The sequence below is a fragment of the Chinchilla lanigera genome, unplaced genomic scaffold, assembly GCF_000276665.1.
Source record: "Chinchilla lanigera isolate Chin_1 unplaced genomic scaffold, ChiLan1.0 scaffold00026, whole genome shotgun sequence".
NCBI lineage: Eukaryota > Metazoa > Chordata > Mammalia > Rodentia > Chinchillidae > Chinchilla > Chinchilla lanigera.
The window spans coordinates 21,559,799-21,586,574 of record NW_004955427.1 but is presented as its reverse complement, the minus strand read 5'-3'; the positions used below and the strand labels follow the sequence as shown (position 1 = coordinate 21,586,574).

The 26,776-nt window shown below is 43.4% G+C and overlaps 1 protein-coding gene across 2 annotated transcripts in view; it reads right to left on the bottom strand.

Moving 5' to 3' along the window:
• Positions 1-12,557: 12,557 nt before the first annotated feature.
• The window catches only part of Casr (calcium-sensing receptor), an 87,410-nt gene continuing 73,191 nt past the window's right edge, over positions 12,558-26,776 (bottom strand). For both annotated transcript variants that reach the window (XM_013515042.1, XM_005386506.2), the window contains exons 5-7: positions 23,837-24,067; positions 16,728-16,851; positions 12,558-15,369 (exon numbers count right to left, since the gene is read on the bottom strand). In XM_013515042.1, coding sequence (XP_013370496.1) covers positions 13,841-15,369; positions 16,728-16,851; positions 23,837-24,067 — 1,884 coding nt within the window. In that variant the 3' untranslated portion in view covers positions 12,558-13,840. The remainder of the gene's footprint in view (positions 15,370-16,727; positions 16,852-23,836; positions 24,068-26,776) is intronic.

The following is a 26,776-nucleotide window of genomic DNA, read 5'->3' as shown; positions in this document are numbered from 1 at the left end:
TATTTAGTTTCTTGAGACAGGGTCTCACTCACTATGTAGTTCAGACTGGCCTTGAACTCACTATGTAGCTTAGGCTGGCCTTGAACTTATGGTGTTGTGGTAAAACTGGTCTGAGAAAGAAGGACACCTGAGAAAGTCTGGAGGCAGTGAACAGCTTTATTTTGCACCAGTGGTCTTGGCTGGCATCTCTATCTCAATAAAGCCATGGGGCGAGTGCTTGTGGGCTTGTACTTTCACATGATGCATAAGCAGGAGGTACCAAGGCAAAACAGAACAGCCTGGCATTGCTCTGATTAGCTAGCAGGATGAGATCACTGGTTACAAGGCTAGATTAATGATCATGGATCTTGTTATAATCAGACATCTTGCATATTTGGTTATGCACATATGGTTACATGGGTCAAGAAAGTAATTACAGAGCCATAAAGCAGTTACAGAGCTAGGCAGTTTAAAAAGGATCAAAGTTTTAAAAATAACAATTTCTCTTGTACAGTTTTTCCCTTTTCAATGGTGAGCCTTTTGCCTCAGCCTCCTGAGTGCTAGATTCATTAGCTCTTTTCCTTTGGTTACTTTGTTTTTATTTTTCTATGTTCTTCAGTTATGAATTTAATTCTGTTATTTTAATTATTTTTGCCAGGCATGGTGGCGCACACCTGTAATCCCAGCACTCAGAAAGCCGAGGCAGGAGGATTGTTGCGAGTTCGAGACCAGCCTGGGCTACAAAGTGAGCTCAAGGCCAACCTGAACTGCATAGCGAGACCCTGTCTCAAAAAGACAAAAAAAAAAAAAAAAAATAATTAATTATTTTTTATTGCTCTAAATATTTAAGATTGATTTTTTTCTCAAATCACTTTTAAATGGATTATGTAAATTCTAATATACAGATCATATTACAGTTTTATTATGTTTGCACATTCAATAATCTGAAGAAAAATAATTTCATTTTTACAAGGGAAACTTCTGTTTCAAAATTTCAAAACTTAATGAATTTCTTACTTGCAAAATGGAATTGGCATTTTATTTTTGATTTTGCAATTAATGTCTATTTTTATGGCACTGTGATTATCTTAAATAACTTTCTCTCCCTTTTTTTTCTTTCTTTTTTCCTTGATACTAGAGATTGAACCTAGGGCCTTTGCAATGAGCTACATCCCTAGTGCTTTTTAAAAAAGTTCTGTATTTTGAGACAGGGTTTCCCTAAGTTGCTAAATTGCTTAGGCTGTGCTTGAAGTTATGACCCTCCATCTCTGCTCCTAGACTGCTGTGGGATTACAGGCATGTGCCTCTATCCTTGGCTAAAATACACATACTTAAGGTTATACAGCTTAATTTGTTTTGAAATATTTATATGCCTATATAGATTATTATAAAATTATATAGATAATTATCTAGAGTATAATATGAAATATTCTCTATCAATAACATTTCTTCTATAAAGAGTTTTTTCATAATCAACTATTTGATTACCCTGAAATGCAGTTTATGTAAAGATACTCCAAAGGCTTGATTCTTTCTCTTCATTTAAGAGACAATAAATTGGTGCTTTGAAACTTCTGAGAGTGACAAGGTTTTTTTTTTTTAAATTTCTCTTTTGAGCAGGGGTGTTGGGAAGATGCTGTTATGAAACATGGATTTTTAAAAAATATATTTGCAATGTGTCAATCAGTTCACTCAATTACACTCTTACTCTTCTTTTGATGCTCATATTTTATCATCTCAGACTTAGGAGAGCCCATTCAAGTTGCCCTTTTTTTGTAGTTCTGAGTGTAGAAGCCAGGGAGGGTTTCACACATGCTAAGCAAGTGCTCTACCACTGAGCTACACCATCAGCTTACTCTTATTACTTTTTAATATAATCACACTGTCTTTGGCATGAGATGTCATAGATTTACTTTGTATATATCCTACCACAATTCTGTAGCCAGCTGTTTCTCTAAGGAATCCTAGTTATTTTTAGTGGGGCATGGCATATAGAACTATGGTCTATCTGAGTTGTTTAATTAAAGTAATTCTAAAAGTACAGACTAAGTTACTAATGATACATACTAATGATATACATTATTGGGTTAATACTTTTCATATCAATTGTTTAAGTCTATAGTTCTCAGGTTTTTTCCTTTTTATATTGAAGCTATGTAGTAATTTGTGGTTATTTAAAGAACATTCTATTTTGCCTCTTCTTGGCTCCTATGATCTATTTGTGCTAATCACAGAAACTACTAAGGAAAGGGCCTGGGCCACCAAATCAGGAGACCTGGAACTTAGGCTGTACAGGTGATGTGAATGGGAGCAAAATACCGGGTCTTCCTATGTTTCTGATTCCTCGTCTGCACAGTCAGAAGTAAAGGTGATGGATGATCTGCCCCTGTGAGCAGTGGGCATACACCCCCAGTCATTTGGCATCAACAGTCATTTGTCAAACTAGAGACATGAAAGCAGCCAGGAGGAGAGAGTAAGAGGGGTCCGATAAATTAGAGATGAATTCATTGAGCCTTCTGGACCCAGAAGAAGGGGAGGTGTGTGAGTGGAGGAAGAGGCTGTGATAATTTCCCACTCTGCATCTCTCAAGCTAAGGTTTGCCTGGTGATAAGGGAAGAAAGGGATGTGAACATTAAACTGATTTGTAATTCAGGTTTTAAAATAGGCCAGAGTTTTTAATAAATAAAAGTGGCTGGAAAGACATAGATTCTGCTCAAAATGTTAAGGGATGGGAAAGAGGGGTTAACCAAACCCAGTCAAAGGCAGGAATGAGAGAAAAGCAAAAAATTATTTGGGTTTACAGCTTATAACGTTCAGAATGTTCAGTTAACTGGATACATTTGGTAACTATAATGGGAGAAGTTAAAAGTTCATGCATTTATAAAAGAAACAGAAATTCTGGAAGGAAAATTTAGACAATCTCTTTCAGCTAGTTGTGGTGACAGCATCCCCTACTCTTGCCTCAAGCTTTTTCTGCAATTCAGAAGTATTCCACTAGGTGGTAGCATGTAACTTGGATATGCTGTACACCATGAGATCAAATTAATAATTTTCATTATAAATCTTTATATTATAAATCATAACTGCATATTTTTCAAATAAAATTTTACAGCACTACTTGAGTATTTTAACAAAAACTTTAATTTTTTGTGACAAGTGAGTGACAAGGCCTCACTATGTAGCCTAGGATGGCCTTGAACCTAGCATCTTCCTGCCTCAGCCTCCAGAGTGCTGGGATTATAGGTATGCAGCACCACAATGGGCCATAAATATTGTTTTAATACAAACAGAATTCAATATTGATCAATGATTTCTTTTCTTTTTTTTTTTGTCTTTTTGAGGCAGGGTCTTGTTATGCAGTTCAAGCTGGCTTTGAACTCACTTTGTAGCTCAGGCTGGCCTCGAAATTGTGACGATCCTCCTGCCTCAGCCTCCTGAGTGCTTGGATTATATGCGTGTGCCACCATGCCTGGCATGATTTATTTTTTAAAAAAAGTTTAAAAAGCAAATTATAAATTATCTTTAATGCTGTCTGTAGTGGTTTTTGGAATAAGTAGGATATTACTTCTCAAGTCTCTTTTATGTTCTCTTCTGGTAATATGTCAATAGGAAATTGTACAATTCTTGGGCTTCTGTCAAATTTGATAACACAAATTTCTTGCAGTTTCCTTCTTCTACTGGCTGTAGGATGTTGAGGTTTAAGGAATAATTTTTTTTTGTCTTTTTTTGTGTTTTTGAGATGGGGTCTTGCTATGCAGTTCAGGCTGGCCTTGTAACCCAGACTGGTCTTGAACTTGCAGTGATCCTCCTGCCTCAGGCTCCTGAATGCTGGGATTACAGATGCGCACCAGAATGCCTGGCAGAAATAATTTTTATGCTTATCTTTTAAACTTGTACTTAAATTTCCATTTATTATTTTCAGAGTTTCACTTTTATCCCTTCTATTGGCAAAATCAAGAAATGAAAATCTCTGACCTGCTAAGAACAAAAATTTCCCTTCTACCAAACTCAGCTTTATTCAGAGGGCGATAATTTCCCACTGATTCATAAAATGACATCACCTTTTTCCCATGGCTTTCTAACTGGAAACTTACTTAAACTATTTTTACATGTGATGGTACTTACCTTGCCACAAATATGAGTTGCTACAATTTTTTTTTTCAGCACTGGGGATACAGTTAATTTTAGAAAGTTCTACTCATAGACAGCATCTGAAAGCCAAAATGTAAAGTTTCTGAGCAAGAGTTCAATAAACAGTTTTTAGAAATAAGTTCCCCTGAGCTGGGCAAGGCGGCACATGCCTGTATTTCCAGCAGTTGGGAGGCTGACGCAGGAGGATCGCCATGAGTTTGAGTCCAGCTTGAGCTACATAATGAGTTCAAGGCCAGCTTGCACTACATAGTGAGACCCTGTTTCAAAAAATCAAAAAACAAAACAAAACAAAACAAAACAACCAGGAAACAAAAGCAAGTTCTCTTAACTTTTTGTTATAAAGTTGCTAAACATTTAGGAAAAATCCTATACCACCACCTACATTAGATAATGATTAATATTTTGCTACATATTTTAATATATATCTATATTTATATTTTCTGTGAAACTATTTTTGGTGTAACATTTAAAAGTAAATTTCAGATATTGTGACCATTTATCCCTATACTGCTTAGCATGCATTTTCTAAAAATAAGACCCTTCTCCTACATAACTAAATTGTCATTCCTAAGAAGATGAACAGTACTTCCTAAATTTCATTTAAAAACAAGTTCATATTTACATCTCCTAAAGTTTCCCCAAATGATAGTCTCATACTTCGCATTTGGTTGTTGTGTCTTGATAGACTTTTCTAGTCTACAAAAACTTTTAAAAATACATACTATGATGAGTGTGACCTTTTGAGGAGACCAGGACAATTTCCCTACAAAATGCCAGCATTTTGGATTTGTCTAATTGTTCTTTGTAGTGTCCTTTAATCCTAAGAACATATTACTAGGTTAATTTTATGACAACCAGTTCTGATTATCACATAAAAGTTTTCCAGATGTAGCAGTGGTTTGAATTCTCAAAATCTTGTGGTTTGACCAACTCTTGTGGCTCAAGAAGACTTGTGACCGTAGAAGTTCAGAGTAGGGAAGCCTACACCCACATGCTAGAAAACAGATCCCGAAAGGGTGAGTACAATGGTTTCCTGTTGTTGCCATAATAAATCACCACAAACTTGGTGGCTTCAAACAACACCAGTGTGTTATTTTATAGTTCTTGAGGTCATAAGTCCACAACGAGTCTCATGGGATTAAGATCAAGATATGAGTGGGTGTGGTAGCACAGCCCTGTTGGACTCTGGGAGGCTGAGGCAGGAGGATGGCAAGTTCAAGCCCGGCCTAGGCAATTTAGCGAGATTTTTGTCTCAAAATAAAAAACAGAAAAGGAGCTGGGGAATGTGGCACAGTACAAAGGCCCCGGGTTCAGTGCCCAAGACCCCCTGCCCCTAAAGGTGTTGGAGAGCTGGGTTCTTTTCCTGAGACCGAGGGAAAGTATATTCTTGCTTTTTCTACATTCTAGAGGCCAGCAGCATTTTTTGCCTTAGGGTCACTTCCTTCATTTTCAAAGCAAGCAGCAGCATCTTCACGGCTCTGTGTTGCTCTGATCTTGACTTATGTCTTTGCTCTTTCACTTATGATGGTGTTTAGTTCACCTGAGTAATTCAGGATATTTCCTATCTCAAAGGCAGCTGACTGGCAATCCTAATTCTATATGCAAGGCAATTTTCCTTTGTCACACAGCATAATGTATTTACAGCTTCTGTGGGCCAAGGTATAAACATATTTTGGGGGCATTATTCTGCCTATCACAGTTATCAGAAAAGTCCTTTAATGTGCTGCAATCTTATAAGTTTGTTTTGCATTGGAATCCAGTAAAAGTCACATGAATTAAGCCCTATTCAATAGAGTTTAATAAAGGAGACATTGAAAACACAGTGATAAAATTATATTTGAATAGCCAGGTGAAGTCACTATTTGGTTCTGAGGGTAGTGCTAATCTATGCAGCTGATACAGCTGAAATGAGGTTGTTTTACTGGCTAGTTTTGTATTGAAGGTTTTATTAAGGGAGTTGCGTGTTTCTCTGGCTATAATTAAAGAACTCAAATGACTTTACTCTTACAATTCAGTTGACTCCACATCTCAAGTTTCATTTGTTTTCTATCATGTCAAGGAATAGTAAAAAAATTTTAAAATATAAGAGTCACATACACCTCCTCGTGGATTATTTGTGCAAATCAGGTCTGAGGTGAGTTATGCCACTGATGTCCAAGCCTTACTGAAAGGTGAATCTCTGCTGAACTGTGAGGAACATTCATTACCTATAGGCCTCTGCATGCTGTCATGAGGATGGACCCCAGCACCTTGCATATGCTAAGCAGTGGTTTACAACTGAGCCACACCTCCTGCCTCTATCTTTGTTTTTGTGTTTGTTTTCTGAGATAAAGTCTCTCATGTATCCCAGGCTGGCCTTGAACTCATGATTCTCCTGCCTCAGCTCCCCACATGTGCTGGGATTACAGGCCTGAGCCACCACACCTGGTACTGTGATGACTGTTACATTTTTCCAGCCAGTGGTGGTGGTACAGCACCCTGGGAAATTGAGGCAGGAAGATTGCAAGCTCTAGCCCAGTCTGGGCGATTTAGTGAGACACTCTCTCAAAATAAAAAGTAAAATAAGGCTGAAGATATGGCTTAGTGCAAAGGCCCTGCGTTCAGTTCCCAGTACCACACACACACAAAAATCCCAGATTGTGTCCATCAGTGACTCATTAGAAGCAATAAAATTTGTTTCACCAATGTCAGTGGGGTTTTTCTGAAGTGGCAAGTGAACGCTGTTGGACATTGTCTTATTGAGCAGTCTAGGAAATCCAGTTTACTGGGACATAAATACAAGGAGGTTTTAATTAGTGGAAGTGAAATGTTTTAAGTTAGTGACTATGTTAGATTCCTGACAAAGTACCTGAGAAAATAAATTTAAAGGAGAAAAGATTTATTTGGGCTTACAGTCTTGGGGGTTTCATCTATGATTTTTCGTTTTGCTGCTTCTGGGCCAATGTTGAGAAAGAACTTTGTGACAGGGAGCATTTAGGGGCACAGAGTGGCTCATTTCATGGAGAATGGGGAGTGGTGGGGGATCCTTGAAGAGCACACCCCAGGGATACATGTTCTGCATCAGTGAAAGTCCAAGTTAGGGATGTCTGCTTCCTTAATTAATGGTGGGAGAGGGAGGAGAGGAATGGGACCGGTAAAGAGGAGAGACTGAGTAGTGCTAATGAGGGTTGACATTTGGTTTAAAATTTACTTACCACACCTGCCTAACAAAGTGATTTAAAATTATTCTTTATGTGTTTTATCTTCCATCTTGTTCTTAGTATTGACTGTTGTGTGGGGAAATGATTAGCACTCTCAATAGTCTGTCCCAGTGATGGCGACCTTTTAGAATTTTCAATGAAATAAACATTCCCCCTGCAGCATGTGTGTTGTAGGTTTGCCACACCTGGTCTATCCAATCCAGAATCCTGCTCGATTTAGCTCAGGGGTGCACAGATATCTTCTTTTAATTCCCTGTAATCTTTTTTTTTTTTTTTTTTGGTTTGGTTTTTCTCTGGTACTGGGAACCGAACTCACGACCTTGCACTTGCCAGGCAGGCGCTTTTGCCACTGAGCTAAATCCCCAGCCCCATTCCCTGTAATCTTGCTGTCTTAGTTCTCCATCTTCCACTATGGCGTGATGGAACAAGAAGGGTTCGCCAAGAGCTGGGCGTTGTGGCACAAAAACCTGGAGCCAATCCAGATCCAACACCCAGTGGATGGCCAAGAAAATGGCGCCCATGGACACAAGATACACAAATGCGTGGACTGTGTTGAAACGTGTGATGAAGAAACAATGTGTGAGGGGAGGGCAGGACAGTGAACAAGATGTCCACACGAAAAACATGAATGAAGTGGTGCTGAAAATGAAGGAGGAGGATTATGAGCAGCAGGAGCCTCAGGGAGGAAAGTAGAACTCATTTATTTGCTTCTTTCATTTGTAGTTGTATAACTTTGTTGAACAAAAAGCAAAAAGAAAAAGGAAAAGAAAAAAGGAAAGGAGGAAACAAGGGAGGGAAGGAAGAGGGAAAGGAAGAAGGGAGGAAAATCATGGCTTTATTCAAGGCATTTGCATTGCCACTTCAGGAGTAATAGAGCCAAGATTACAGTGGACGGCTTAGAGGCAGAGTGGTTGCTTAGTATGTACAAGGTCCTGGACTCAATCCCTAGGACCACACTCCCCCCATACACCTGTGGGAAAAAACCCTAAACCTCAGAAACGTTCATTAGATTAGCATCAAGCAGGATTGAATCTCTGTTTGTTTAAAGAAAATCAGAGGATTTTGAAAAATAACCCACACTTGGGTTGATGTCAAGAAAGGCAATCACATTCTTCCAAAAATGTTTCCCGATGCTTCTGTCAGGGATCAAATCCTGCACCTATCCCTGGTGTTGGTGAGAACTGACATCTTACCTGTGTTCAGTCAACTTTCGAGCTCGTCATGTCCCGGCCCTTCAGACCCGGACTAAGCGTTCCTATGGTTCCAGCCTCCCATGCCAGTTATTCATCCCGGTGGCCTTGCCACATCCCAGAGGCAGGAGCTGGGGTGCACCCCATCGCTCAGTCTCTGTCCCTCTAGCCCCGCCCCCCCAGCCCTTACTGTAACTCCATGCTCCCTCCCCTCTGTGCAGGGATGAGGTGGGAAGGGATGCAGCGGTCACCCCCAGCAATGGACACAATCCTTCTCACCTCCATCAGCGCTTCAGTCGCTGTGGTCCCTCCACTTCTCAGATGTGCCTCCATGCTGGTCCTGTGCAGCTTCCTGCCCCTGTGGGTCGCATCTAGTCATTCGCCATGTATCACCCCACTTGCAGAGTGGTCCCTCCCAAGGCTACCTCTCCTTTGCCTGTCGTTGGACTGCACCTTTATCCCAGTGACTGGTCCCTGACCCCTACCTCACTCTCCACATAATGGTAAAGTTCATTCAAAGTTCTCACCAGCCCCTAGGATTTTCCCGTGGGTAGGGAAATCCGGAGTCTCCTGGAGACCAGAGATCTCACTACAACAACAGCCTCCCGCTTATCCCAGTTTCACTCAGGTTTCCTTCCATGGACTCCTGAAATGATCACCCAGACTCAGACCCATGCAGGGCACCCCGTCCTGTGATTAAACACGTACCCCTCCCCCCACGCCCTGTTGGTCTCCAGCACTGATAATTTCAAAGGCACGCAGTGAGCTAAGGGAAACTCTAGTTCTGGGCGGGGCTGACCCACAGCTATGTGACTTTAGCTGGGACAGAAGGACAGGCAACACTGCCCTGAACTTTTGGAGAGAGAGGGAGGATAGCCTCAACTTCCCACTTGTGATGGGCTGTAGGGACTTTCAGGGTGATAACGTTATGTGCCGATTATCACCTGTAAAGTTCTCAACTAAATTCTTAAGATCCAGGAAACTTTCACTTGACAGAAAACCCTTCCTAATTATATAACACATTTTTTTTTTTTTTTTGGTTTTCAAAAGAAAGACAAGCTGTTTCAAATTGCCAACAGACCCTGAGGACTCTTTCAAAAGTAGTGACTAAAAGGTGGTCATATATTTATCTTTTGAAATCTTTTATGAAAGAGAAAAACGCGCACTAGTTTGTTGCAGCCCTTGTTTTTCAGGTTGCTAATACTAACAGATAATAGGTCGGACAACACGGCTGCTACTTTCCTGTCGCCAAAGTGCAGAAAGACTCAGACCATAAGGTTTATTGCTCCCCATAGAGATCTGGAGAATGGAGGATTGGTCAGGCTCCTTTCGGGAGAAGGAGGAGTGAGCTAGTGGGAATGGAGAGCACTATGGTGAGAGCAGAACAGGGCTCTGAGAAAGGCGCAGCCTGCTGCCCGGAGCAGGAAAATCTTCAGAAAATAGAGCACGATAGAGAGGTACTGTTTCTTGTTGCTGAAACAAATGACCTGGAACTTAGTGGCTTAAAGCAACACAAATGTATTTTCTCACATTTCTGGAGGTCAGAAGTCCTAAAAGGGCTAAAATCAAGACTAAAATCAAGGTGTTGCTAAGGGTGCATTCCTTTTAGAAGTTTGGTAGAGTATCCGTGAGTGTTCTACTGGCATTCCTTCACTCCTGGTCACCTCCTTACACAAAGGCAGTGATGGAGGTAGAACCTACCTCCCCCGCCCCGGCCCTGATTCTTGTGCTTTTTCTTCTGTTTAAGGATCTGTGTGATTACTCAGGGCCCTGCTGGATAATTCAAGACAATGTTCCTACCTCAAAATTAACTTAACTCAATCAGCAATCAATTCACTTTTGCTTTAATATTGTTATAGGTTCTGGAATTTAGGATTTGGGCATCTTGGGGTGAACATTATTCTGCCTACCAGAAAAGCTTGTACAGGTTTGGGGGTGGTACACACCCTGTATCTCATCTGATGCCTTGGACACTGACTCGTTAGCTTACATGAATTCTCCATTCTGTCTTGGTGGCAACAGTTATGTAGGATGTGGCAGTGAGAGCTCATGGCAGCTTCCAGCCCCAAGGGTGGGCATACAGGAAGCAGAGAGCACTGGCAGACTTAGGAAGGGAGCACCAGTCAAAACAGCGATGCATCCATGGAAACCACTGTGGCTTCTGTGATTAGAAACTAGAAAGAGATGTGATGCTTCTAAGGTTTGTATATGGTTTGAGTGTGACCCCAAGGGGTTGGTTCTAGGAACCTTGGTCTTAGAGGTCTGAGAGGTAGAATGGAGCCGTTAAGAAGTGGGCCCCAATGGAAAGTCCTCAGGCCAGTGGGGGCTCTGCTTCAGGGGGAATGAAGGTCATTCTCACAGGACCTCTGAGCTTTCAGGAGAGTGAGCCGTTGCAAGAGTGAGTGTGACCCCTGAACTGTCTTCCTGTTTTGCGATGAGATCTCTTCTTCCTGCACACAGTCTGCCACTGTGATGCCATTCACTGTTAGGCCCTGACCACAGGCCAAACCAATGGGCTTGCCTGACCTTGGACTTGTACTTCCAGAACTAGAAGCTAAATAAACCTCTGTTTATGAAGTCAGTGTGCCCCAGGTATTTTGTTATAGGAACAGAAAATTGACTACACGACTCTACACTGCAGAAATCTACCCCACTATGACTGAGATGAAGTTTCTGTCATTAGACTGAAAAGTTATTACAGAAAACATTGTTATTACAGAAAAATAGTGAAAGTTTATATTTTATCCCTCTGATTTAGTGCTGAGAATTTGCCTTCATAATATACATTGGGATGACAATATTGTATCCACTCTTCTGATGAGAACTTTGGCAGAGGTGACTTTATTTGCAAGCACTGGTAAAATGAAAAATCAGCAGAACCATTGCACGTTCTGGGCCTCACCCTCCCTCACAGGAGGAGGATAAGTGACTCTGGTGAGGCGTACACTGAAATGCAACCCTGGAAGGAGGAATGGGTAACATTTTACTGAAGTTGATTCTACACAGTTATTGTGACATATTTTTTAAAAAAGACATTAAAGTTGGGATGGGGTACAGGGCTGTAATCCTAGCACTCTGGGTGGCTGAAGCAGGATGATTGCAAGTTTAAACCCAATCTGGGCAAATTAGCAACTTAGCAAGCCCCTGTCTCAAAATAAAAAAGGAAATAAAAATAAAAATGGGTGAGGATGGAGCTCAGTGTGAAGACCCTCAGTTCAATCTCCAGTATGGCAGTGGGGGAGAAAAACGAAGGAAGACATTGAAATAACTTTCTTTTTCTTTCTTTCTTTTCTTCCTTTTCTTCTTCTTTCTACTTGAAGGGTCATCTTGCTATGTTCTCCAGGTTGGTCTTGAACTCCTGCGCTCTAATGATCCTCCTGACTTAGTCTCCTGAGTGCTGATAGGATAGGAATGTTCCTCTAAACGCGGTTTACCTTTTTTTGAAGTCCAGGTATGTAAAATGCTGAATATAAATGCTCACTCAGCTCTGTGCCTTGCTCAGATGCATGACCAGCAGGGGGCAGCAGCTGGCCGGAGGACTGGCGCTCTGTCTGGGAGCATTGTGGATGTTTTGCCAGGGTTAATAATTACAGAGAATACGTTTTCTTCTGGCTCGTGGTTTTAGGTGTTCTAGTTCATGGTCAGGTGGACACACTGTTTTTAGGGATGCCAAAGGGCAATGATGGGGAGTGTGTGGCACAGCAGACTGCTCACCTCACGGCCAGGAAGCAACGAGAAGCGGAAGAGGCTGTGGCCCCCACATACCCTTCAAGGCCGCATCCCCAATGACCTAGGACCTCCCAATAGGCCTAACCTCCAAAGATCGCCACGACCTCCCAATAATACCACCACGGGAACCAAGTCTTTAACACACGGACTGTGATGGGAGACACCCACAATCCAAATATTAGCATAGTCTAAAACAATTGAAAAAAAAATACTAATTATGATATAAGTAATAGTATTCACTAGTATTTATTGAGTGCCTACTATGTGTTGGGCACCACACTAATGTACTTTATATACATTATCTCACTTAATCTGGTAAGAGCTCACAGGGAAAGGGTCATTATTACTTCCATTTTAAAGGCAAAGAATCTGGGGCTTAGAGAGATTATGTTTTCCCCCTAGGGTCACCCAGTTTGCAAGTGACCAAGCCAAGGACTGGACCCTGGTCTCTCTGGCTGCAGAGTCTGAGTGCTCAGCAGTAAGGTGGCCACTGAACACCTCTGTGTCCCCTGCTGGAGCAGTGGCGTTACACTTTCTTACCCTGGCAAAGATTAGGGGACCAAGCACTGGGAGCTTATTCTCCTTAGGGTCAGGTGTGGATCTGGCTTCAGAAAGCCTTTGGGGCAAGGATGGAGGGAGCTTCCGGGCCTCTGAGACTGACAGAGGGGTCACAAGGGCTCTGCTCATGGGGGAGGGGGTGAAGAGGTGGATGGGAAGGAAAACGGGGCTCAATAACACTGCCCCATAGAAAACAGACGGTGACATTTTTCAGCTTATATTGTCCATGGACCATTACAACAGAAGCATTTCTTAAGGATAGAGCTATACAGAACAATATGAATTATAGATACAGCTCATTGGATTCCCTTCCCAACAATTTGAGGTGATTCTTGCAATCCTGGAGTCTGAACATAGCATCACTATCACATCTTGGACAAAACCAGGCATACTATTGCTACGGGACGGACGCAGACTTGCTAGATGTCCTCAGGACAGCAGCAGCAAGGAGAAGACTGAGATCAAATAGCTTATGGTTTTCATAAATAGGATGCACATCCCTGATGTTTTTGAACATTTAAAATTCCTTCCACCGTGAAGATGTTGGGCAGCCCTGGTGACAGAAACCTGATGTCCTTTTCTCCTGCACACTTGCGCCTCTGGGCCATGATTCAGACCATAGGTGTCTGTGATTTGCTGGGTGGGCATTTTGTATATATATATATATATTATATATATGTGTGTACATATGCACATGCTTAAAGAAGAGGGAGCAGGTAGACACTTACAGCCTTGGTTTCATCTGCAAGGTGGGACAGAACAGTGGAAGAGATTTTGGGTGTGGATTATAGCAAATCTAACCATGACACAAAGCTCTGGCAACCACAGAAATACATGGCTCTTCTTCTTTTTTTTTTTTTTATTTGAAGGAGAACATTAGTCAGTTCATAGTTAAAGCAGTGCAACTAAGTCTGGGGCACTTAATATGTCTATTATCCTTTTCTCCTTCGAAGAGAGGAATCTGCAGTGACTCCTCCTCCCTATGCTTCCAACAGCTCTCTCTAGATTCTTCCCAGAAGGCTGCCTCTTATTTTATGTATGCAGTATGTTTTCTGTGACAGCGCTGCCTCCCCCACTGATAACAAAGCCCTGTGACTTAGACACCACGAATGCCGGGGACATCTCTTCCGGGTCCTCCACCTCTGGCTGGTGGTCTCCTGCCACCGACCCTTGCATGCCTGTTTCCTGGGTGGTCAGGTCTGAGTCTGTGTCCCTGCCCTGCAGTGGGAGCAGCCCCTGGTGTCTGGTCAGGCCATCGTTGCTTTTCTGGGTCTCCAGGGAGTTGTGATGGGTGGCATTTCTGTGAGTCATGGTGTTCTTCTGTGGTTCATCAAAGCTCAGGGAGAAGGTAACTGTGCCACTGCCAAAGATGACCTTCTGCTTGCATCGGGGCTGAGGCTGTGACTGCTGGGGCTGCTGCGGCTGGAGCGTCACCGCCTGCTGCTGCTGCTGCTGCTGCTGCTGCTGCTCTTGCCCAGTCAAAGCCGGTGGTCGCTGCTGCTTCTGCCTCTCGGGCTGTGGGAAGGGATCTTCGCTGTTGCTCTTGCTGCTGATGGAAGAGGAGGGGATGGATCCCGTGGAGCCCCCGAGACTGCTGGACCGCTTGCGCGAGACGTTGCTGCGGCGCAGCGTGGCCCGGGCGGCCACTTTAAAAGCGTGGGCAGCGGTGCTGCAGCGCACCTCCTCGATGGTGTTCCGGGAGGGCTTGAAGAGGATGATGTAGACCTTATTGAAGAAGATGCAGGCCAGCAGGCCAAAGGAGGCTGCCAGAATGGCGATCACCTCCACAGCCGAGACGAACTTCCCGTAGGTGCTGGCATAGGCTGGGATGAAGGAGATCCAGACAATGAAGAAGATGAGCATGCTGAAGGTGATGAACTTGGCTTCGTTGAAGTTCTCCGGCAGCTTCCGGGACTTGAAGGCAAAGAAGAAGCAGATGGCAGCCAGCAGGCAAGTGTAGCCGATCAGAAAGCCCAGGGCCATGAGCGAGCCTTCGTGGCACGTGATGAAGATGATCTCATCCTCCAGCTCATGGTTGCGGTAGCTGGACGGGGGTGCGGTGTAGAGCCAGATCACACAGATGACGATCTGCATGAAGGTGCACAGGAAAACCAGCAGGAACTGCAGGTTGAGGCCCCACCACTTGCGGTGGAAGCTGGTGGGGATCTTGGCCTCAAACACCAGCAGGACACGGTTAGTCTTCACCAGGATGCAGGAGATGCAGAGCACGAAGCTGATGCCAAAGGCCGGCTGGCGCAGGCGGCACGTCCAATCCTGGGGCTCACCGATGAAGAACAGTGAGCTGGAGAAGCAGCAGAGCAGGGAGAAGAGGAGGAGGTAGGAGAGCTCTCGATTGGTGGCCTTGACGATGGGGGTGTTGCGGAACTTGATGAAGACACCCAGCACAAAGGTTGTCAGGAAGATGCCCAGAACCGCGAAGAGGGTGAGCGCGATCCCGAAGGGCTCCGTCCACGCCAGAAACTCGATCTCCTTGGCAATGCAGGAAGTGTGGTTCTCATTTGACCAGAAGTCATCTGGGCACTTGTCACAGGCACTTGCATCTGTAAAACATCCCAGCAAAGAGCTAGTTACTGGTGGCACAGGCCCGGGTTGTGTGAGGTGGTGGTAAGGACACAGGGTATTGGATGTGTCACTTTCTATTTTCTTTACGGAGGAAATCATCCTGATTTTTACACTATAAAAATATGTGCCTTGCATAGTTCTAGTCCAGGTTCTATAGCAGTGGCACCTGTCTCCTTACTGTTATCTGCTGATGGTTTGTAGCAGAGACTGCCCTGGGTGGCACAGGTCTTTAGTTCTTTACAGAGCGACTTCAGCTCTGCCTGACTTATTTCATTGGTGTTTTCCAAAAATAAATTTTATTGTGCATATTTGGGTTTTGTAACATGGTTTTGTGGGGTACATACATATATAAGGAAAAATAGACTAACTCGTCATTTCACATACAGCCTGAATTATTTGGGATATGTGGATGGCATTTAGACATGCCAGAACAGACTTCTTTTAGGTCGAGGCAGACAGTATCCTATGCATATGATCTGTGTATTCCATACTCCATCCTTAACCATGGCTTTTAATGAGGGAGGTTGCAGATTCATTTAAGCAACGAATGTTTGTTAAGTCTTTGTTGTGTGGCAGCCTCTGTGCGGTTGGGCGCAGTAAAGGGAACACAGGTTTTGCAGCTGGAGATGTGGATGGGATCCTGGCCATACCATTTACTAGCTGTGTGACTTTGGTCAGTCTTGTGAAACTCTCCAAGCCTCAGTTTCCTCATCTGTAGGATGGAGGCAATGATAAGCTCATTGCTGTGGTGACAATGAGATGGGATAATAATAACAATTATAGTTACTCTTTATAAAGGGCTCCCAATATGAAAGCCCAAGTTTTATTGAAAAGACATTTGTCTTTTAAATTTATCATGAATTTACCATGTGCTTTAGCAATATTAATTTGTTTAATTCTCAAAACTCTGTGAGGCAAGTTTAATTATTATCCTCACTTAAAAAGAACTTGAGGTACAGGAAAAACATAAGATGGCAAATACAGTGCCAGGCACTGCAGGTGATCTGTCATGGCCTATTAACTGTGGAGCTAGAGCAGATGGCACTTTGTCTACTTAGGGCCGCTGAACTCTAAGGAAGGTGAAACAGTAGTGGAGAGCAGTGGCGATGGCAGAGAAAGCTGGGTAACTGGTATGTTTCCGAGCACTTATGGTACTGGAGGGCGCCTGACAGTCCTTTTCTGTGTCCCCTCGTATCACACTGCACTCAGCCATGCCCTGGGAAATGAGAAACTGCAGCAGGCACCATCTCAGCTCAGCCCTTCGGTGGGCTTCTCTGACCCCAGGCAGCTAATGAGGACTGAGCCCTGCAGTATCCAGGGGATGCCACTCCCTTACCTGTCTCATCGCTGTACTCCCCGTCAGGACACTCCACACACTCAAAGCAGCACGTGGGCTCCCCTTCAATGATCCCTTTCCTGGTCCCTGCCAGGCAGTCACGGCTGCAGTTGGAGAAAGGGACCTGGAGGGCAGAATGCACAGAAGTGGGTGGCTGTGGTTGTGGGGTCTGGGGCCCCTCCTACAGACCCTTTGGCCTCATGCAATGGGGGGGGGTTGGGGCACAAGAACCAGTACTGTAGACGCTGGGCCTGTTGCAGGGGTCCCTGGTCCTGCTATCTGTGAAAGGGACAGATGCCTATGGGTGAGTGTGTACACACACACACACACACACACACACACGCACACGCACATGGACATCTATGGGGTTTCTAAGATGACTGTTGGGAATTTATACAGTGAACAAAATACTGCTTAAATAACTTCCCCTCCCTTCCCTTCCAGGTCTGAGAAGGAGGCACCTGTTTATTCTCCATGCATGTAAAAGCTGGAGACAACTAAAAGATATAGGACATGGGGCTGCACACAGATGTTCAGGCACAAAGGGAGGTCCTGTGAGGAGAGGAAATTTGTTTGAAAGTTGGATCTGAACTTGGCAATGAATTAAAATTCCTGCATTTTAATTTTAGGCTTTAGTGATTTCTGAGATCCTTGCAACAGCAAAGTGAGGCAGTCAGATTAGACGTAGAAGAATCATAAGTAAATAGACCAGAGAGCTGTACCAGGCAACTATTAACCAGATGAAACCTACAGGAGCCATTGGTTTCTGACAACATGGATTTTATTTGTTTAGTTCCTTAATGGACTTCAGGTGCATAGCATTTGATTAACTAATCACAATCCTTCCATCATTATTGACCTGTGTTAGAATTCATTTTAGTCATTTTTTAAATCTATCATCTAAAGCAAAAATTAGAAATGGAACAGTAATCTCTATCTAACCCTGTGCTTCCATTACTCCTACGTCCACCACGATAATCCTGTGTTCACCATAGGCAAATTTTGAAGGAACAGCACCATCCAATCTTATTCAAACTACCAGAGAATCAGAAAAAGGGGAATATTCTTTAACTCATTTCTGTAAAGCTGATATAATAACCTTGACACTAAAATCAGACAAAAACATTATGAAAAAGAAAAAAAAGATACGGGTGCATCTCATGAACTGTGGGCTGTTCTTCAGCTGGTCTTATCTGAGGGGAACGGGCTGGGGTTTCATACTGCGGCATCACTCGTTGGCTATATCTTGTCACAGGGAAATGTAAAATCCTAGGTTCTGCCTCTCTGAGTCCGTGGGCAAAGTGGGTCCCTTAGGCTACCACCTATCTTGAAAAAGAACCCTGGCCATGGACATAAAAACATCCAGTCATTCTGGTGCATGCAAAGTTTAAGCAATCCAAGGGAACCTGAGAAGAGCACCACTATTTCACACAACTAAAAACAGATGAAAAATAGCAAAAGAAGTAGCAAACATAAGACAAGACATAACAAAGAAAGTATATCATGATCAAATTGGATTTATGCTGGGCATATAGACAAGTTTGATATTAGAAAAGCTATAAGTAAGCAGGGCATGGTGGTGTGTGCCTGTAGTTGCAGCTACTCAGGTGGCTGAGGAGGGTGGATGTCTTAAACCCAAGAGTTTAAGGGGTAGCCCAAACAACATAATTGGAACTTGTCTCAAAAAATTACAGTAGACATCATTCTATGTGAGAAAATATTAAAAGCATTTCTTTTACAGCAAAGATGTCTACTATCACCACTATTCAATATTGCACTGGAGATCTTAGCTAGTGGAATAATAAGGGAAAACATAAGGCCCTACATGTCAGAAAGGAGTTACCACTTATAGCATGGTACACACCTGTAATCCCAGCACTTGGAAGGCTGAGGTAGGACAATCATTGTGAGTGTGAGGCCAGCCTGGGCTACAAACTATAGTAAGTTTAAGGCCAGCCTGGAATATATACCAAGGTCCTGTCTCAAAACCAACCAACAAACCAACCAACCTCCAAAAAACAACCAAATTATTAAGAATAATTGCAGAGCAGCCCTATGCTAAAACACCACAGCATGCCACTGTTCTTACTAGAGTTTCATTAGTTTTCTTAAACAAAAATACTTGACTTTTTTCAATGTATGCTTTTAGTTAAATTTCAGGTTCTTAAGTGGTTATATCTGACAGTTTTGTCTACTTTTATCATTGCTCCATAATTTTAGAAGTTCTGCTTTTATCTCATTCTTTGATCACTTCAGTTAATTGACTACTTTAGAATTTATTATTTACTACCTAACAGTCTGTACAATAGGTATAAAAGAATACTGGAATAATAAGGGAAAACAGAAGGCCCTACATGTCAGAAAGGAGTTACCACTTATAGCTCAGGTGATTACCATACAGAAAATCCAGAAAAGGTAGGCACCGTGGTACACACCTGTAATCCCGGCACTTGGAAGGCTGAGGGTGGACAATCATTGTGAGTTCAGGTAATTGACTACTTTAGAATTTACTATTTACTACCTAACAATCAGGAACAATGGTATAAAAGAAGAAAGCCTATCTTGCAAAAAAAAAAAAAAAAAGTGTCTTAAAGGTATGAAGCAAATATCACTTATCTTTGTAACTCCAGTTATAAAACTTTGAATAGTACTTAATATCTTGCAAGACTCATGTTTTTCTAAAATGTCTCTTTCATAAGTCTCCTCCCCACCTACCTACTTTGTAAGGCATCTGCCAAAGTTAAAGTCACAGAAAATGATAAATGAAATGGTCATTGCCAATGCTCCTAGAAGAAAATAAATAACTGGCCTGATAAAGGAGTTTAAAAAAAAAAACTTGAACGGAAAGTGATCCATATTCTCCTCTAGTGAAAGAGGACTCGATATTGAACTGATGATTAAGATTTGTGCAGTCTTGGGAAAGAAAGCAAAGAGTCATGGACAATTCACATGCACATGTCCTGCTCGGGTGACCAGGTGCCCTCAGAGATGTCCTCTTTACCCTTCTTGAGTAACCCATCCATCTGATTGTGGAATGAAGGCCAAGGATCATGCTTTGCAAACTTAACACTAAGAGTGCTCTCAAATTTTCCCTATTAAAAAGGAATAGTGGTTGCCATCCTAAGGAAAGGCAAATTAAGCATCCTTTCTTTTGTAGATTTGTGAAGTTCTTGCTTTTAATTTGCAAGAGTGTGGAGTGTTACTGAATGTGTGTGTTGCTGCTATACTAGAACTTTTATCTTTTACTTTGTGGAAGTGATAAGCTACATTTATGAAGTTTATAATATTTAGTCTATTGAAGTTTGTAATATTATTCCATCCCAGTAAATTTCCTATCAACACTTCCAGGTCATTTTGTATCATGTATTTATACAATGCTAGTCTAGGTTTACCAATATTTAGGATTTGAACACCTTGCTTAATAAAATTATATCTTATTCAGCAAGATTGCTAATACAGCAAATATTGCCTTTTCTTGTATTGTTTTTGTCCATTTGTGGTATTGAGATCTTACTGGCCTCATAAAGTGAACTCTGTAGCTTTCCCTTTGGTTTCTGTTAGGCTATTAGTGTTAGAAATCTCAAAATAATGATGGCTGCAACAAGACTGAAATGTACTTTTCTCTGCACTCAGCCATGCCCTGGGAAACGAGATGCATAAATGTCTAGGGACACGGTCCAGAGTTACAGGGTATTCTATGGGTCTGGAGACCTACACTCTTTCTACCTTATTTGTCTGGTGTGTTAGGTTTTGGCCTTATGGTCCTTGTCAGGGTTCTTTTCCCATTGTGGAGACACAATTCCCAACACATTAAAAGAGGAGAGGCTTACTTGGGCTCACGGTTTTTAGAGGATTCGACCTATAAGTGGATAGCTCTGAGGCGGGATCCGCGTAGTGAAAGGGTCTGGCAGGGGAAAGCTGCTCACGTCAGGAAGGCCTTGAGGCAGAGAGCAAAGGGGAGGGCTGGAGACGGAGATGCACTCTCTCAGTGACCCGCCTCTTCCAAGCAGGCCCTCCCTGCCGACAGCACGTACAGCTTTGGGTGCGCCAGTGGATTAATTCATTGATGAGTATAGCACCCCATGATCCAATCACCTTCCAAGGCCTCACCTCCCAAGGCCTCACCTCCAAACAGGAGTCTCTGGGGACGTATTCTGGATTTAAACTACAGTAGTCCTTACAAAACAGTGGCATGTGGTTTCCAGGAGGGAAGATATATGAAGGGACAAAGGAGAAAACAAAGAATGCTTGTAAGCACTTTTTTTTGGAGACAGGGTCTCACGATGTAGCTCAGGGTCTCACTAGGTAGACCTTGACCTGTGGTCCTCTTATCCCAGCCCTTAGAGTGCTGAGATCACCGTGTGTGCTACCACCATGCCTGGCAAAAGCACTTTCGAAGGGTTTCCAGATGCTATTACACAACACTGCCACTTCTCATTCTCCAGGATGTAGCTGCACAGCCACTTTTAGCAAGACAGCAGCCTGGGAACAGCGTTATTATGATGGGTGGTCATGAGTTCCGTTATTAAACAAAAAGGAAAGTACAAACACAGAGGGGTTTTAGCAGCCCCTTTAGCTTTGGCTCTTTTTCTTTTCCTGCCAGTGGTTAAAGAAAAAACTTAAGCTCATACAGTGACCCGGATGGACAGTGAGAGTCACACCCAGGTCAATCTTCAATGTCTACCCTTTATAATAGCTAATAAAGCTTAGGAGAATGTCACCTGTGCCTTTTCTTCCTTCCTACTTAAACATCTGTCAGTTAAAGAGAAATGCTATCATCACAAGAGTGGGCTGAGGTAGCCACTAGATAGATCCACTATACAAAAGCCATCTAGTATCTCCCAGACTCCCTAGTGATCCTCAAAGATGTCTGCCAAGGAAGCCCATCTAAATTCCAACCCCTAAAGGAAGATATACAAGCAAGGATATAAAACCTTGCTCCTTGATTAGTACAGACACACAGTAATGCTAGAGGGCTGGAGGTGTAGTTTAGTGGAAAACAATGTGCTTAGGATAGGAGGCCCTGTGTGGAGAAGGACGATCTTTAGTTACTGTTTTGTGTATTGCCTGAGGCCTGACCAAGCCATGATCGTTGGATTCTGGAGGAAGTCTAGCATAAGCATTGCAAGCCCCTGGATCAATACTAGATGCTTTGCTGAGATATGGGCGAAGGAAGATAACACAATGGCTTACTGGTCGGGTCGCATTCCTATGATAATTGAGTTGTATTGTCCGTGCTAAAACAGTTGATATTCTCAGATTCCTCTGCTGCCCCTGTGGTGGATTCTGAATAAAAGGTTACTGAAGAGGGTCATCAGGGGTCAGTCAGTCCTAGAGGCTGCTAGCACCTGATCACAGAATTTTGGCTCTCTTGGTTTGATTTTTTCTTACTTTTCTTATACATCTGCGAGCACCTAGTTCGGGGATCTGTTCACCCTGAACAGAGTTTGATGAGAAGTCCGACAGCCCCGGGTGCCATCCCCAACACTGAAAAATAGATGTAATGTATATAAATACCACTTTGTATTTATGTATATAATTCAGCTTGTAATATGCTTTCATATCATTGATCTCACTAATAATTTTTTGAGATATTCAGTGAAGTTATTAAAATATGATTTATATTACCTACATTTGTAGGTAATATTTTCTGTGGTAATTTCTACAAAAAGTTTAGGAAAGAAAGAGTGGATTAGACCCTATGATTTGTTGAGTGTATATTGTGGGTTAGCTTTGAGGTAAGGACTGTATGGAAAATTTATATTTGTAACTCTGTAACTATTCAGGAACATAAGTGACTAAAAGCAGTGGGCAGAGTGTAAGCTCTGGAACCCCAAAAGCTCCATCTGTAACTGAGACTCCATCCCCTGAGGTAGAAGCTCACGAAGATTTGCACACTGTGGATGGGGAAGGTCTAGATGACCTTCCCAAGGGTACCCCAGTCTATCTATTGGGAAATGGTGAAATCAGAGCATTGCAGTAGACACCATCAACCCAAGAAGCATAACAAGATAAAGGTAAATCTTTGGTCATGACATACAAGGTGGTTCAAGATGCTCAAAGACAACAACAGAAAGGCAAATTCAAAGACAAATGTGGTGGATCTCAGCCAGGTTTCCAGGGAGAGTTAAACATGATGCCCAACCCAGGGCCTGTGTTTTTGCTGAGCTGGGTCTCCAGCATCCAGCTACATTCTAGAATGCAGCAATCAGAGAGTCATCAATGCAACACATCAGAAGTCTTTCGCTTATGTGAATCTTCACTAAGTGAGGGACTTCTGGTTACCTCACAGGCTTATAGATCCAGTGATATGCGGGGAAGGAGGCCCTGGCCATATTCACAAGTGTCTGTGTCCTTGTTACAGATCTCTCACTGTAGGAGAATAAATGGTCCTTTTGACTTATATGTTGTTCTGAGCTATGTGGATGAAAGGAAGCTACTTCTGTGAGGTAGAAGCTCTCATAGACTTGTGCACCGTGGATGGGATAACTTTCAACTGACCATGGTGGTAACAACCAGCACCTCCTCCTGCAGCACCCACCTCTGGGTCTCCCAATGGCTGTGGGTGGCAGTTGAGATGGGAGGTAAATCTTTGTCTTGCAAGATTATCCTGCTGGACATTTAACATGTCTGGACCCAAGTGTGGAAGGCCACTAGTACTTCTGGTCATTGTGATGTACGAAAAGCAGTCCCCTCCACTCTCAGACCTGTCTCACCTACCCAAAATAGGGAGGGTGGATTTCTCTGTCCCAGTTGACAGCTATTGACTCCATAGATGTTTATGTTTGCTTAAGTATTTTTCTCTGGTTTAGAAAAAGTTTTAGCTAGGGAAACTATCAGTAGCCAGTCATTTGTATTTTTATAAAGTTAAATTGTTTCAATATAATAAGAAGGCATGGGGGTCTGGTTCTGAGGCCTCTCCTTTGTACATTAAACACTGCAGGAGCTCACAGGAGCCCTGGACATGCAGAGTGAGTTAGTTAATTAATGAGTTAAGGAGAGTACTCCTCATTCTGGAAGTTCAGGGTGGAGCCCCGGGCCCTCCCAACACCCAGCTCAGTCTCCTGTCTGTGGAGGGGGCATCTGGCATTCTTACAGACAACACGTACCTCCCTGGAGAAGCCATTCCACAGGATCTTCTTCTCATTGATGAAAAGTCTCTCGCCCTTCTTTGCATAGACGTTATAATTCCCAATTTCCTTAAACATGATGGAGCCGTCCTCTGGGGAGAGATGCCAGTTGATGATGGAATAGTTCCCCACCAGGTCACCACACTCGTCAAAAGTTACTTGCTCCCCTATATTGCTGGTAAAGTTTAGATGCCGAAGGTGCTTCAGGACCTAAACAGGAAGAGGGATGAATGAATACAGGCCACAGGGCTGCCACCTACGGTTATGCAGGTTGTGCACTGCACAGGGGCAGTAAGCTATAGTGTTCTAACGACGTGGAGGAAACGTGACTTGAGGAAGAGGTATATTTTCTAATTTCCACTTACATGACTCAGCAACATCTCTGGCAAACCATGGGCCTTACTTACTGCTTAGATCTAAGTGGGGCAGGAAACACTTTCTTGAAGATGGGAAAGAGAAAGGGATGTATCCCCCCAGGCTTCCAGCCAACTTAAGTGCTCCATCACCTAGTGGTGCCCATGAGGGGCAGGGTGTGCGGCCGGAGGTTCTTCCTGGCTTTCGAGATGAGCACTGGGGAAGGAGAGGAGGGAAGACGGCATGCTCTTCTTATTGCACTTTCTTGTCCTATGGAAATGTCTTGCTGCCGAAAATCACAGAATGGGGAGGGAGGAAGAAAGAAGTGAGGCTGTGGGTGGAGCTGAGGCCATCACTGGTGACAGTTATGGCAAATCCTGAATTTCCATAAGATTTTACAGGTCACAGAGCCTTTGCACAAAAAAGTAATAATAATTATTAACACATGCTGGTCATTTTACTACTTTTGAGGTATGATCCTAAGTAACTTACATTCATCTGTTAACCTGACTTTCACAACAAATAGTATGATTATCCCCTATTTTATTGATGGGGAAACTGAGGCACAGAAAATTTAAGTATCTTGTTCAGAATCACAATCCTATTCTGAGTCTCTGTCTCTGTCTGTCTCTCTCTCCCTACCTCTCTTCCTCCTTCTCTCCTTCTTCTTTTTCTTTGTCTTCTTTCTTTTCCTTCTGTGGTACTAAGAATTGAACCCAGGACCTTTGCAACGAGCTAGAGCCCCAGTCCTATTTATGTTGAGGCAGGATCTCATCCTGGGCTCCAATTTTGCATCCTCTTGCCTAAGCCTCCCAGAGGCTGGAACTACAGCAGTGTGCCACCATGTCTGGTGAGCCTGTGCTTTTTATTGCTGTGGTCTGTAGCCGCATCTTGGGCTCCTGGCTCTGCTTCCTGCTGTGGCCCTGAGACCAGTCTTTTCATGTGGGACCTGCCCTGTGTTAGTGAGATACCTCGTGACAGAAGGACAGGGTTCAGTCTGAGTGTAGGGGCACTGGCCTGCCCTGCACCTCAAGTCTTTCCGCTTTGCCCACTTGCCCGTGTAGTGAGGCTGGTGTCACAGGGGCTGCAGGCTCTCTCCTAGCTCCAGCACCGAATTTTCTCTGTTTAGGCTTTTCGTGGCCTCCGGAGAACAGTTAGAGGCACCTCTCCCACTTATCATTATTTTTAAAGTTCCTTAAAACCACACCTAACCTGACACTAGGGGAAGTTTGGGCCAAGTTTATGTAAGACTGGTTCCACCGGGCCTTTTGGAGGCCCAGCCCGTATTATCCAGTGATCTGATCCTGTAACCAACCGTGACAAAGCCAGCAGACCCAGCCAGAGCCTGGAGCACCTCGCATACTCCATACCACTGTGGTGATGCCTCTGCTTCTGAACAATTATTTCCAAATTGACTTTATTTTAAAATAAACACCTACTTATAGTAAAGAAAGTAAGAGAAAAGGTGTCACGTGAGTTTATTCCCAAGCAGCTGAGACCTGCTTGGAGGCACAGTCTCTGGCAGGGACCCAGGCGCTCACAGACACATTCTGAGGTCACCTTTCTTGGCCCGCCATGTATGGTCCACTTACTCCTTTAAAGTCCTCACTGCCCGCCTCCCTAGGGCTTGGCTTTTGTTCTGGGTCTGTGGTGCAGGGAGACCTACTTCCTCCCATCTAGTTCTGCAACCAAAACTCTAGAGCCATCCTGTAAAAAGAGAATGAATCTTACTAAGGTCCTGTGTTCCCCTATGGTCATCAATCTTGCTTTCGTTTTTATTGGATCCTCAAAGCAGTCTGCAAGGAGGAGGTATAATGCACATGCCCCTTTCTTAGGCCTCATCTCTCCTCCCTATTGTTCCTCACTCTTGGGAGGACCTCTTCCTGTGCCTGTGGTGTGTGCCTATCCCCACCTCTACCCCAGAACCTTCCTGTGTGGCTACATTCTTCCTCCCCTCAGTGGTTCTTCTGCTTTTGAATGCTGTCCCCTCCTGCAGCCCTCAGTACCTGGCTCCTCCCACCCACTCCAGGACCTTTCTGTCCTGGCCAATCCATCATCCTCCAGGGCATAATCAAGCTTCTCTCACTTCCTGAGGGCCTTCCATGGCTCAGTTGAAATGTGCTTCAAACTTCTCTAGGTAGAATCCGGAGGCCTCAATGCTTGGGTCTCATATACCTATGATTACCTGTCAGTGTAAATGCTTTGTCCTGACCACACTATTTCCATTGTCCTTTCCACATGTTGTGCTAACTCTGTTTTTGCTCTGTGTGTGTAAGAAGAGATGAGAAGGGTGGAGATGTAAGAACTACCTCCCACTTACATTTCCCAGGTTCCAGCATTGTGATAATGCTTTATTCACACAACCTCACTTAGTCTTCACAATGCTAAAACTAGGTGCTACTATTCATTTTATAGATGGAAAAATTGAGGTATAGAGAACTAAAGGCACTTGTAGAAGTCCCACAGCTAAGTGCTGGAGCTCTGATTTAAACAAAGGCCTTTCGCCCGGCCTCAGGGTTTCCCGGAAGGAGGGCTTCCGGCGCACAGGGAGCTGCGGGTGGGGAG